At 36.5% G+C, this 14,810-nt stretch overlaps 2 protein-coding genes across 2 annotated transcripts; one reads left to right on the top strand and one right to left on the bottom strand.

Annotated features, from left to right (window-relative positions):
* Window positions 1-59: 59 nt before the first annotated feature.
* Window positions 60-1,280, top strand: LOC127620223 (rRNA-processing protein UTP23 homolog). Its single transcript, XM_052093370.1, has 3 exons — window positions 60-401; window positions 495-666; window positions 769-1,280. The coding sequence occupies exons 1-3, from the start codon at window positions 214-216 to the stop codon at window positions 1,171-1,173; spliced, it is 765 nt and encodes a 254-aa protein (XP_051949330.1). The 5' UTR covers window positions 60-213; the 3' UTR covers window positions 1,174-1,280.
* Window positions 1,281-13,173: 11,893 nt separating this feature from the next.
* si:ch211-153f2.3 (uncharacterized) lies at window positions 13,174-14,810 on the bottom strand. The gene is made up of 2 exons (XM_052093552.1): window positions 14,162-14,810; window positions 13,174-13,875 (listed from the first exon to the last, which is right to left on the bottom strand). Exons 1-2 carry the CDS (start codon window positions 14,375-14,377, stop codon window positions 13,744-13,746), a joined length of 348 nt encoding a protein of 115 aa, XP_051949512.1. The 5' UTR covers window positions 14,378-14,810; the 3' UTR covers window positions 13,174-13,743.

Genomic DNA, 14,810 nt, shown 5'->3' with positions numbered 1-14,810 from the left:
GCCGTTTGCAGTTTTCCACCCGGTAACCGTCAACTGTAACTGCAGTGGTTCCATGCTGGTAACGTTGGAGGCACGAGATTCGCACATTGTTTTGTTGACATATTGGAATAAATCAACATACTTATTCTGTTCCTTCTCTGGCAAGACTAAATATTCATTCGAACTGCCTGAGCTTTACGTATAAATAATTCGGTATCAAAGAGCTGCACCACAATGAAGATAAAACGGCAGAAACATGCGAAGAAAACCATCAGCTTTTACAAGTACAACTTTTTATTTCGACAACCTTTCCAAATATTGATCGATGGGACATTTTGTCAAGCGGCGTTGAAGAATAAGATTCAAATCAAAGAGCAGTTGCCTAAATATCTCATGGGAGAGATTCAACTTTGTACCACAAAGTAAGTTAATTATATTTTATTCTATGATATTCATGGATTGTTAATTTCTGTATTGTATTACTAGTAGTGACATATTTGCTCTGTGCTCTGCAGCTGCGCACTTAAGGAACTCGAGACTCTTCCAAAGGAACTTTATGGAGCAAAACTAATTTTACAGAGATTCCAGGTTAGGCAATGTAAACACAAAGATCCTTTGCCTGCATCACAGTGCTTGTTGTCAATGCTTGGGGAAGCAAATCCTCACCACTACTTCATTGCAACACAGGTAGGCTATGATATTTTGAAACGCTCCAAAAGCATTATTAAATATGAATGTACAATGTGAAATGATCATATCATTTCATATGATCATATATCGTATAACCAGGATCAAGAGTTGACTACAGCCCTGAAGAAGATCCCTGGGGTTCCTCTGCTCTATATTATCCTGAACACCATGGTGTTAGACAAGCCCTCTGAATGTTCACTGAAGCACATAGAAGCAGTTCAGCTGGGTGAGTTGGTGAGCACATCACAACAGAAGAGCATCCAGAGTCTGAAAGAGCAGCAGGGCCTTGGCAAAGATGGTGAGGAGAGGAGAGGCAAGAAGCGCAAGAGGAAATCTGGGAACCCAAACCCCCTTAGCTGCTTGAAGAAGAAGAAACCAACGCCTCAACAGCCCAAAAAGACAGATAGAGAGAAAAAGAAACGGAATAGACACAGGAAGAAAAAGACTGCTTGGGGAGAGGGAGCACCTGTGAACTTAAACCAGTCAAATCCCCCAACTGCCTAGAGTTAAATCCTACTGTGTGTTGTTTTTTAGAATAATTTTACTGTATAGACTCACCTCTTCTTTGGTAATGGAAATGCATCAGCAAGCCTCTTGTTTTCTCTAATAAACAAAACAAATATATTCATTAATTAAGTCTGTTTCTTGAGTTATAGTTAAAGCTATAATATGTAACTTTTTCAGTGTTAAAATACTTAATTCTATCCCAGCTCAAAGCTGCACTATGTAAGATTTTTGGGTTAAAAATGAACAAATTGCTATTATTGGATGTGTATATAAACAGACTATGTTCACGACAATGTTCTTACCTTTTTAAAGGTAAGCCTATAAAACTTATTTGTATTTTAAGCTGTGCTGGATTATGGCAAACATCCAAATGATCATAATGTCATGTCTGTGAACAAAGGAAATAAGAACCGTCTGTCTTGTTCCCATGTAAACCGTAGATGGTGGACTGTTTTAGTTTAGGAGTAGCTGTTAAAAAGAAGAAACTATAGTTCCGTCACACTCACACTGTTCCGGACATATGGCATCATTTTTATATCACAGAACTTCAATTTACCTCGTCTTGAAAAAAGACTGGCTGTAATTTGATGTTATTGAAATTTTTGCTGTTAATGCTGTGAATTCACATAATTAGTGTTGTTGTTTTGTTACAATAGTTGTGTTTTGTTTGAAGTTACCATCATGGTGATTGGTGTTCTCTTGAGCTGGCACCTTAGACCTTCTATATTATTACATTTATGCATTTGGCAGACGCTTTTATCCAAAGCGACTTACAGTGCAATTATTACAGGGACAATCCCCCCGGAGCTTCTGATTAACAGCCCTGTGCTTTAGCCACTACGCCACCACCATCCCCATTATTATATTATGATCTTCCAGTCAGTCAATTTATGTTTACGTTAAACACTAGTTGTTGCTCTGTACTACTTGGAAGACAAAATCTAAGATCAGCCTGAATGTCTGATCCTACCTTACAAATGGCACTATATGTGTCAATAGTGTAGCATTACACATACAAACATAAAAACAAAAACAGATAAGGTTATTTCAGCAAAATGATGTCAGCAAGTTGAATGTTTGATGTTTTTGAACTTACAGAATGACACATGTTGACAAGACACACACACAGATATCAACTCTCGGCATACAAAACGCAACAATGGTGACAATTAACAAACATACTTTTATGTAAAAAAGTAAAAGTTGCACATTAAAATACAAGTAACTTAGACTTCAACAAAAACAACATCAAAATAAACCAGTAAATAGTTAAAAAAAAATCGAAGTAATTTCTTCATGCTACAGTGCATGCTGGGAATTTAGCTGTTAATTTCAACAACAGTAGATAGTGTGTAATTTGACAGCTATATGCTGTTAAATTATAGTTGTATACTGTAGCTGTAAAATCAGTATCTAGCTGGTAATTTCAGCAACAGCAAGACACTGTTAATTTTACTGTAACATGTTGGCAACCCTGCTGCCAGTTCTTTACTGTTTTTTGACAAGACCATTTTTAGCAGTGTAGTCTGGGTGTTATGAATTATATTCATGAATGAACATATACTGTATTTGATACACAGATAACTGAAATGTCTAAATAAAGCAGAAACATATGTGTTATATCTCGGAAGAAACGAGCGGGCCGGTGGGTCGGCCACAAAATGGACCGAATGGGTTGCGATTAGCTCAAATGAGCCGCCGCGTTATGTAGAACAGACCACAAAATGGTGCCGTATTATGCAGAAAATGACAGCGAACACCACTCAACAACTTTTGGCTAAGCACCCAACGGAATACTACTGTCTAATTTTTGTAAGGGGTACAATGAAAATGCACATATTACAGAACACTTCTCTAACGTATATAGATGGGGCCCAGATTTGTAATATCATGAACGTAACATGGTCTGCCTGAAAATAAACATAATAAATAAGACAAATCATCAGTAGTCTACAAATGTAATACATATGAGGTTAGACTAACCAGATATTTGATAAAAATATAAATAAAATAAAAAAGATGGCATGCTAACTCAAGCAATCCAGACTGATGTATTAGGAACAGATCCAATTTAATGATTAAGTTTATCTATTCTTCAAAACACATTATAAATATCCCAAAAGTATACCTTTTTTGTGTTTTCACAATGTTGTTGTCACAGTTGTTCAAAATTACTTTTGAGCTGTTTCCAACGCTTTGCGGTTGTCCAAGACAGAGATGGATTACATGAACGCGTTACCCTTCCTTTCATTCCCGGATATCATCATCAAATTTTGCCACCTGAATTTTTCAAACTGTATTCAACAACCTGAATATTTAGACCTGAATTTCACAACCTGAAATCCACCACTTGAATTATAAAAACTTGAATTTCACAACCTGATTTTTTTTTAGGTGAATTCACACAACATATTTTCAAATATGTAAAAATAACAGCAAACATTTTTGATAACATCAAATTACACCCAGTCTTTTTTCAAGATCATGAAAAGTATTTTTCAATTTCAAGTTCTGGTGTTATAAAAATGACCAAACATGTTGCATGGCAACAATCTGGATGGATGTTTATCCATTTGGCAAAGTTGTTCACCTGCTATAATTCTTGGATATGTTGTCTGTTATGGTTGTTGAAGCTGATTTTGCTTGTCGTGACTGTATGAATCTAACATTACTCGTGTGTTAACCGATCACGATGAATCGATGTTGTAACTGTTATATTGCATTTTATGCATATTATTTTCATGTTTAATAAAGTATAATTTATCCACATCATAATTTAATCCTTGTTTTATGTTTTTAGTTTACTGTGTTATTGTGAGCATTGCATAGACATACTATTGTAGTATTACGGTTCACTTGCATTATCAGCTGAGGCTGTACAATATAATATAACAATAATAAAATCTTCCTTTGAACTTGTATCAGCCATTTCATGAGTATCACCACTTAAACTGATAAGTGTAGTACATTAAAAACATTAATAGTAGATAAAACACTTGAAAAAGTATAATAAATATACTGGTAGTGATTGAGTCCCTTGTTCTCTATGTAAAAGCGCTTTAATTGTAGTGTCAGAAAAGCGCTTTGTGTCAAATTAATTAATTCAAAACATGTTGATACGAGTGCTACTCATCTTTATCAAGGCAAGGAATATTTCAGTTTTAATGTTTAATCATATAACATTATATCAACATGAAAATAGCATGTTCTGAATCTGGCTCTGAATATCTCCAGTCATGATGACAATTGATGCCACGACTAGTGATGAAAGGTATCTTTTCCATGCTAATCTAAGAGTTTTTGTCCTAACCAGTCGGGACACAAAAGGGCTTGCCGTAGAAAGCATTACGGAGCTTCAGTGAGAAAATGAGTTGCGTTAAACACACTGTTCTGTGATTGCTCTGATTTCTGACATTTTATGGTCAATAATCTAAATATCACGGTGTTGCGTATGGCGTGGACAGGCATATAGCTTGTTGCTGGAATCTTATCCCATGGCGTCTGGTTAGGATGAGGCGTATGCTCAAATCATGAGATTCATCAGCCAAATGAGCAGTGTCTACACTACATGATTTTAAGCCTGATTTTTGCTAGCCGACAAAAGCCTGAAATCGTGGGCAAATCAGAGCTCGCTCCCGTGAGCAACGATCGCAATGTATGAACTATCAAAGACGCGATTTGAAAGAATCGCGGATGTCAGCGAGATATCTAGAATGTTAAATATCTGGACCTGTCAGAAACTTCAAATCGTGCAGTGTGAAATATGTTTTGACTGAATACAACAGCAGCGTTGACCTGTAGCCAATGAGTGAGCAAGAAACGGGGCACTGGAAGTTTCAGTGGAAGGAGTTCTGATGTACCTGCAACATCAAGTATGGCTACGGTATCAAGAAAGTCTCATTGGACCGACGAAATGGGGGGAAAATTAGCGGAACATTGTCAGGAGCACCCGTGCCTATTTGATGTTTCATCTGAACTGTACCACAACCGGGTGGAGAAAGAGAAGTGTTGGAGAGAAATTGCCAATTCTCTTGGACAGTCAGGTAAGCAAATAGGTTGATTTTTTAGGAGGAACTTTTTTATAGTTTAACCAATAAAATATATGATGTCTTTAGGTGATAAAAAAAAATACACATCATATTCTGAAATGCATAACATATGATCATGCATTTGTTTTCGTATCTCGTATCACTTCTCGCGTGTACTCTGTTGTGAAACGTAATTTGGAGTTCAGGCAGAGTTGTCGGTGATTCGTCAATAGTGAAATGTCTTGTAATGTGTTCAAACCTGTCGCCGATTTGTTGTGTAATTTGAAAACGCTACAAATTCAGTGACAAGACAGACAGTTTTGTAATATGAAAGGTACCACGATCTGACGTCTTTGAAAGTCGTGTAGTGAGTAGGAACCATAAACACGACTCATGTCCTTCTGCAAATTGCTTGCAATTTTAAGTTTAACCACAGGTGTCGCTAGATTGCACAGAGTTGGTTTTATTCACATTTATCACCACCATACTCTACCAACACCAGTTCTGGAGGAAAGTTACATGGTTATAATAAAGATTATTCTTTTCTGTTCCTCTGTGCAAAAGGCAGAGAAGTGCCATGTCATCTGCATATTAAACTAAAATGTACATCTTGAATTTTAAATTCATTAGTATACAATGAGAATAGTAAAGGTGACAGTATGGTTCCTTGGGGTGCACCTGTTTTTTTTTTTAAAAGTTGTCTTTTACTTTACCATTTACGAACAATCTTTGTGGATGATTGGAAAGAAAATCTATGATCCACTAGATGAGGCCAACATTAACACTTAGATCGAGTCATCTCTGTCTTATTTGTTTTAAAGGCTGAAATGAAATCTATAAATACAATTCTAGCATAGCGTGTGGTCTGCTTTATATGTTCAGCAACAGAGTTACATAAAAGTTAATGTTGCAGAATCAATGTCGCTCTTTACTATGCAAATTGGAGGGGGTTCTTACAGAGGACATTACATGTTTTGTTAAAACCCTTTCCATGCATTTGGAGTAAATAGACGTAAGTGCTATGGGTCTAAAATCATTTAACTTTATCATTTAACAGTCCCAAACTTTCTGCCTGAAATCTGTCTTTTGTTCCAAGGAAGAAAGTCATATAAATTTGGAACTGCATGGGGTGAGTAAATTACGACAGCATTTTCATTTTGCCGTGAACTGTCCTTCATGTCATCAAACCGGTTAAACACTATGCAGGACATTATAAAAGCTAGTTTAATTAAAAGCTGATATGATACTAAAGAAGCAGGCAAATAGTCAAGTGTGGATGCTGTTGGGAATAGCCTGGAAGAGTCTCTTTTTTTAAAGGGTAAAGAAAAAAGTTTGTCTCATTCTGTCTATTTGAATGTCTGTAAGCATCAGCTATTCTAAATACACTTTGTTCATTGATCTATGTTTATAATTTGGGTTTAAATATAGCCTCAATTGTGTCTTCGCTATTTTTGTCCCAAGTTGGGATGTATTGCTTAGGTTGCTAGGAGAAACTCAAGAAGGACATGGCAGCATGCGGCTCCACATGGCTGCCAACAAGTCACACTGAGTTTGAATCAAGGGTTCCCAACCATTCAGTTGATTCATTCAACCAATCCATCTACAGATTTAATAATTAAGTCAAGAAAAATAACTTTACTGAACTAGTTAACATTGTACTACTACTACTACTAACTTCTGTAAATACACACTAAAGTCAAATAAAATTAAATCTTGTTCTTCTTTCGTCTGCTCCCACTAGGGGTCACCACAGCGTACCAACCGTGATCCGCATTTCAATTGACTTGGCACAGGTTTTAAGCCAGATGCCCTTCCTAATTTAACCCCCAGTGGTTGGGGGACTCGCACTCACACCTATGGGGCACTTTATCAAATAAAATAAAGTGACAAAATGTGATCAGAGACAATCCAGTAGTTTACGTCCATGCTTCTGGCAGACACTTTTATCCAAAGCAACTTGTCCATTTCAAGATACAAATTTTATTAGTATCTGTGTGTTTCTGGGAAATAAACACCAGACCGTGGCATTGCTGGTGCCATGCTCTAAGATCAAAAGAAAGGTGATACCCCCAAGACTCCCCAGATTAAGCATGTCTAGTAGAGGTAGACCAATATATCAGTTTTACCGATTAATCAGTGCCGATAGTTGCTTTTTGGAACTATCGGTTATCAGCAATATTTATGACGATATTCAGTGATTTTTTTTTTCCTCCGGGTTCCTCTTGGAGTCTACTGTTAGAAAACAACTTGGTTCTACAGTATAACAGCAGCCTCTAGAGGTGAAATAAAAACAATCACCGACTGACAATATTCCTATTTATTTTTATCCTCACCTCAATGTAAATGTGGTTATTTTGATTAGATGAATCAAGTGTTCTAAATTGAAGCAAGGGCATGAAAAGAAAAATGTGACTATTTGGAAATGTGTTTTTTCAGCACAAACATTGTGTCTCCAACATAGTGTATATACATACAACATTATTTTTCTGGTGAAATTATATATAGGCTTTAAAAAGCTTAAATATATAGCATTGTAACAGCCAAAACTGTTTCAGGCTTGTTATGCTCCAAATCATAATTTTTCTGGTTATTATTGGTATTTTGGTTGCACAATAAACTGCATCTGGGATTTATTCCTTTTGGACATTTGGACTCTTGTAACATAGTAAGGAAAGATTAAGAAATCGATTTTAAAAACTATTGGCCAATTAATGGGTTATCAGCCTTTTTCACCATCTTAGTTATCTTAGTTATCGGTGAAATCCACGATCGGTCGGCCACTCAGATCTTGATATTTGCTGTCCTGATTTTGTCAAGTTCCATAGACTCCAGTTCTCTTCACTAGTACTTTCTGAAAAGCCATGGAAACTCATCCACACGTCATCTATTCATGTGTGCTAAAGCGTTTAGAAAGCAAATGGCAGGTCAGAAACACTAAAGGCGAGACTGACGTCAGTCTAACTACGTCAGTTACTTGCACATGAACACTGAATTATGTTGCATTCAAAATGAGCCTATTTGTGTGTGTATTTATGGGATTGCGGGGGGTGAGGGGTGGCTGGGAGGGAGTGTTTTAAGTGTCCATCCCAGAGCAGGCTCACAAGTAGTGGAGCTCAATGAGTGACAGAGAGAAGTAGAGTTGTTAGAGAGCAAAACATAGAGTTGTGTTTCAGTGACAGAGCTGTGTCCTACAGCTGACAAGAAAACTTAGATAACAGAGAGCTATTCGCTCTTCTTCAGCAAACAGATTTAGAAAGAATGGAAGTAGTTCTTACCAGACTGAGAGATTTCTCATGTAAAGAAAGTTCTTTTGATCACTGTAAATCAGCAGTGATGTGTAAGGACCATTCCTCATCTCAGGAGGTGTGTAGAGGGAAGCGTATTGCTGGGAAGGGAGATAAAGGCCGGCTGGATATTGAGTCTGCTCTGGCTTGGCTGAGGAAGGAGCTGGTAAGACCTATGTGGAACATTTAATATTATTTCCCAAAATATCTTACATTTTAACAAGAATATAGGCAACATTTAGCATTTTATCAATTTTGCTATAAAAAATCCTGTTTTTTATTCTCACTCAAGTAAAATTAATATCTATGCCCCTGGCTTAATAATTCATGGAAAGCAATTTGTCCTCTTTTGCAATGACTTGTATTCTTTTTTCAAAATATTAGATCTAAACAATAATCCAGAATTAATATTTAGCCTTTTAACTATTATCATTTATCATAACTCATTATCACATTTTCTCATACATGCTTTGTAGTTTATTCTGTGTTCAATAATGTTCTATATTTGTCAGACTATGCAATGTTCCCTGCATGTGGTATGGTGGGTATCTTGGGTGGTCAAAGTTTTGTATGTATCTCCTGTATTGCAGAGTGGTCTATTGTTGTTATAGGTGTAGGTCATATCATTGGCTCCAGTAAAATCAAAGGTCATCCTGGTTCTTTACAACGTTATTCCTAATGAGTAAAAAGTTATGGCAGTCTCGTCATTAACATGCATGTTGTGGCCTATACAACCTCCAAAGAGTTAACTTGTGAGCAGGTCTATTCTCAGCTGAAGATATATTGCTTGGCATTTACAGCCTTTGTACTGGTGACTCGTCATGGCAACGTTCCACACAAAAGACACCACAGAAACCTTTTATGACGAAGCTAATTTGGCATGTTTCATTGGTCCATGTTAATCACTTAAGTTCTATATTTTCAAACCTTAATCAGGAAAGATGGTTCTTGTTGTTATAACTGGAGTTGTTTTGGACTAGGCTTACATCATTAAACTAGCAAGCAAACATATGACTAAACAGAGTGAATACAGATAATGTGGGACACTTTGTGATAATTATTATTTTTTTTTTTAATATGATTCAAAAGACCAAATCATTGCCATAGTTTAGTGTGAACTTAAAGATGATTTTTAGAAATGGAATTGTATGCATATAATGATAGATGATTAAAGGTGCACTCAGTAACTTTTGTCTTTGTGTCATCTGGGACTTAAACTGGCACCTAGCGACTTGGATGCAGCATCATTTAAAATCAGTAATTTTCAGTTTCTGATGCCATTGTAGAATTTTAGTATTCACAGTCCGCCATGATTACTTTAACCAATGAGTGAAAGTATGACTCCAGTGGATCAGTCTATATCTTCTGAATTGATGCAGTCGCTTTGGGAGAGAAACTAATCAATATTAAAATCCTTTTTTTTTACCTTAAATCTCCACTTTCGCTTTCACTTTCAGAATGAGAAAGTGGAGATTTATAGTAAAAAAGGACTTAAATATTAATCTGTTTCTCACCCAAACTTATATCTCTTCAGAAATCATGACTTTAACCACGGGAGTCTTATGAATTACTTTTATGTGAACTTTATGTGATTTTTGGAGCTTCAAATGTCTGGTCATCATTCACTAAAATTGTATGGACCAACAGAGCTGAAATATTATTCTAAAAACTTTGTTATTGTTCAGACACTTCTGGGATGTCATGAGGGTTAGTTAATGATGAGGGAATTTTCATTTTGGGTTAGCTATTCCTTTAAGAGTTCCAGCGTTCACTTCCAGTCAACATTTATGCCAATTCTTTAATCTGCCCACACAAATAGTGCACTTTAGTGTTTCCTCTTACAGGAAATAAGGCTTAAATTATGTTGCAGGTGTTATGGTTCAATGTGCTACAATGGCAGATGACAGAAGCTCATGCAAACACACCCAGTTAAAAACATACTCTTTATTCTTACACAAGAACATTTCAGGAGATGTTAATGTCAATACCCATTTCACCTGCTCCCAAAAAAGTTAATTGATGGAGAAAGTGATGGCGGGAACAGAACGGGCCTATGTTGTCAGGTTGAACCAATAAAAGTCATCTTAAGGGTCAGATCAGATAGAAACATGTAATTCACTCATCATTTGGGATAATCATCCACATGACATCCTAAATTAGTATGATGGAGATTATTAGAAGAATATCTTAGCTCCATACAATGCAAGTGAATTGTGACCAGAACTCCAAAAGCTCCAAAAAGGATAAAAATTCAGCATAAAATTAAACCATATGACTCCAATGGTTTAATCAATGTCTTCTGAAGCGATCCAGTTGGTTTCTGTGACAAATCTCTGTCTTTCTCGCTTGGGAAGGAGGAAGCGGAGGTTTTGGTGAAACAACTAAAGTCACTTTTAATCACACTCTTCAGTGTTACAAACATGGTCGGTTATTCAGCCCAATAAATAAACACTTGCTTTTCAGCACAATAACGAAACACACATACACAACAGCATTGCTTTTCAGCCTGCTGACACACACTAGGCTTTGTGCGACTCTCTCCTTGTCTGGCGCTGTCTCTTCTTAAATATTCCCACCACTCCTCACTGGAACACGAGACTGGTGTTGAGCACAGGTGCGTGTGCATCAAGTGCTAGGAAATGTAATCAAGCTTAATATCATGATCGTACCTATGACAAGATGTAATGTCAAAAATGAGTTCTATTTTGGTCTGTTCTCATCCAAAACTAACTGGATCGCTTCAGAAGACATTGATTTAATCACTGGAGTCTTATGGATTACTTTTATGAAGTTTTGGATTTCTACCATATGTGCCTGATATACCAAAATATTGTTGTGGGCTAATGTGTTTTTCAGGCTTGGCATATTATTGTCTGTTTTTCCTGATAATAACTATAAAATGTAAATTAATAAATGTTGGGTTATTCTGCTTTGTAGATGGAGATGCGATCTCAGGACCAAGCTCTGATTCGCCAGCTCATGGATCTCCATGATGGCATTCAGGAACTGAAGCAGGAGTGTGCAAAAGCCATAGAAGAAGAGGAAGAGGAGGAAAAACATTACTGGGACTCAGGGAGTGATGGTGGTGGGAGCAGTATGTCCTCCTTTTCAGGAGAAATGTGCTTTTATCCTTCCATTTACTCCTTCAACACATGTATGAGCCTTGCTCCCCTTGGCTATCTGTCCAAACGGTCTTTTGGTAGACGCAGCTCTGTGCCCTAAAGCCTGCAGTGGCCAGATCAATCATGTGCACGATTAATACACCATCGGAGTGACTAACAAACTGGTCAAACATTGTTCCATCTTAGTGTATAGTTATGTCAAACAGAAGAACAGATGATCAGTTATTTACTTTTCATAAACACTGTATTTGGAATAATTATGTCTTGTAACATAGTCACCGTATACTCAGAAACATGGTATTTGAAAGTGTGAAATTGGATAAATGGAAAAAATACTGACAGTTTTGAATGTTTTAAACTCATGACAAAGTCTTTGGTTAGAGACTGATATTTCTCCACCTGAATGCATTAATAAACTGAGGAAGCTTTTATTTTGCTTAAATAGTGCATGTATATCAAATCTTTGCTCATTACACACAATTATATATGAAGTGCCTCTTCAAACCAAGTACTCCAGTGGATAATTGTTACATAAAGTTATGACACAGACTGAAAGCAAACATATTCCTAGTATTCCAGAATAGTCCTGTTGATAATGACATGCAAAGACTTCATATAATGGATTGACCATCTTTTTAAATCTCAGTCATTGTATCAATTACAGAAGCTGTCATTGTGTGAGTCAATGGACCCTGCTGTCATCTGGCAGTGAAAGGACATATTTTAGGGGCTGGCAGAAATTGTACATATAAAGGACGGGATACAGATTATGTTTTAAATATTTTGTTTTCATTAGTTTTGTTTCTTAATTTTCTGTAAAAGACAAGTGAACATGTGGTCACTGATAGTTTATTTAAACTCGGACCAATACCATTAATGGTATGCAAGTAATAAAAACCATTTAAATATGGCAAGGAATAATTGCGTGATGTAGTAAGGAGTTAACCCATAATGGCACTTTAATTAAACATTAACATGCTTTATTTACTGTACACACCGCATACACTGTGCAAATATTTTATTCCATAACACATACAGGAAGTCCCATAATCTCATCACAGTAATAACAGATATAAGCTACATGGGATTTCAATAGAGTAATCTCTAATAGAAATTGTCTAAATATGTTCATTAAAAGTTAGTTAATCTCTACCAGCCTTCTTAAGGCATCTCTATTGTTTTGGGTACAAACCTTAACATCCAGTTTGACTGATATTTGGTTTTTCTTTTCACATGCATGAAAACAGTTTCAAATAGTTGTTTTTTTTTTTTTGCAAAATATTTGAAAATAATTAAAAGGCATAAAGTGCCAGCGAAGTGCCCTTAAGGAGAGGTGAGTTTTTTTTTTTTGCTCCTTTACATCATGGATTGGTATAAAATACTGACTTTGCCAGACATCTTCTAAACATCCAGTGCACTCATAAGGAAATCACCATTATGCTGATAGACACAAAGAAGAGACTTATAGGGATAGTTGACCCAAAAATGAAAATCCTCTCATATTTTTTCACCCTCATGCCATCCCAGACGTGTATGACTTTCTTTCTTCTGCAGAACACAAATTAAGATTTTAAGAAAAATATCTCTGCACTGTTGGTCCAATGCAAGTGACCTATGAAGCTCCAACAATCACATAAAGTCAGGATAAAAGTAATCCATATGACTCCATTGGTTAAAACTATATCTTCTGAATTGACGCAGTTTCTTTGGGTGAGAAACTGATAAATATTTAAATCCTTTTTTTTTTTTTTTATAAATCTCCACTTTCACTTTCTGAATATTAAAGTTAAAGTGGAGATTTACAGTCAAAAAGGACTTAAATATTGATCTGTTTCTCACCCACACCTATGATATTGCTTTTAACAATATGGATTAAATCACTGAGTCATATGGATTCATTTTATCCTGCCTTTATGCAATTTTTGGATCTTGAAAAGTCTGGTCACCATTTACTTGCATTGTATGGACCAACAGAGCAAAGATATTCTTTTAAAAATCTTTGTTTGTGTTCTGCAGAAGAAAGAATGTCATACACATCTGGGATGACATGAGGGAGAATACATGATGAGAGAATTTTCATTTTTGGGTGAACTATCCCTTTAATAGTATATTTGTCTCTGACTGATGCCTGGTTCATGTCTCAAAATGATCACTGCTGTCAGGCTCCAGGAGCAGGGATCCATTATCCCGTCTGAGCCTCTGAATCTCCTTGTTGAGTCCAAGTAGAGTCTGAGCCAGCTGTCGATCCTGAGACCGCATCTCCAGCTGCATGTTCATCACAGAGTAACAGATATTCCACTCATTATTTACATTCAGACACAGCACAGGTGCTTTCACTAGATGATTATTATTCAAGTGATCTATCTATCTATATTGAAGTTTTACACTGTACATACAAATATACTGTTTTTCCACATATAAAACCCAGGGAAGCAATGCATTACACTTAACCAGCAAAATTCCATTGGACTGTTTCAAACAAATGCACTACACAAACCATTTTAACCAGCTATTTAGTATGTAAAAGCACCATACATTCTTCTAAACTCACCAGTTCTGATCTTAACCATGTTATGGCTCCATCTATTTTAGCTCTTCGAAGCTCTTCGTTCACTTGTAAACTCTTATCAACGTTTACTGTATAAGTGGCTGTCTCAGCAGAAGTTCTTGGTACTCCTGATGTTCTGAAGGCATGAAGCAGTTTGTTCTTGATGTTCTCCAAGACCATGACGGACACTGAGTCCTCATACTGAGTGTCAGAGTTCATTATGATATCCAGAAAAGCAATAATTTTGAATGAAAATGAAGGGTACGTCCCGGTCCAAACGTCCCTCTGGAATGAATGAGTGCTTTTGTAGTACTCACAAATGCCCAGTATTTTTCATCTACCCAAGTCAAGTGTCCATCCTTTCACAAAAGTCCTTTCTCCTCCTTTTGCACACTGTCTGTTTCTTAAAAAAAGTAAATTGCAGAGATTGATACAGAGATTTTATTCCGGACTTGAAGCATGTTTTTGTGTCTCTCTCTTGTCTCCCTCCTTGCTCTGGGACCAGCTTGTTTTGTCACTGTTACCATGGAAAACTGGCCCCTCTGCCCCATCCCCTTCTGTAACCCCAATGAGAATGGAGGGACATTGTAGACAAAGACTATTGTTGCATCTGAAGAACTGAAAGAATTGCCCTCTCCTTTTCTCCCTTTCT

The sequence above is a fragment of the Xyrauchen texanus genome, chromosome 26 (assembly GCF_025860055.1).
Source record: "Xyrauchen texanus isolate HMW12.3.18 chromosome 26, RBS_HiC_50CHRs, whole genome shotgun sequence".
Taxonomy (NCBI): Eukaryota; Metazoa; Chordata; class Actinopteri; order Cypriniformes; family Catostomidae; genus Xyrauchen; species Xyrauchen texanus.
The sequence above is the reverse complement of the archived record's forward strand: the minus strand, read 5'-3'. Positions and strand labels throughout refer to the sequence as shown.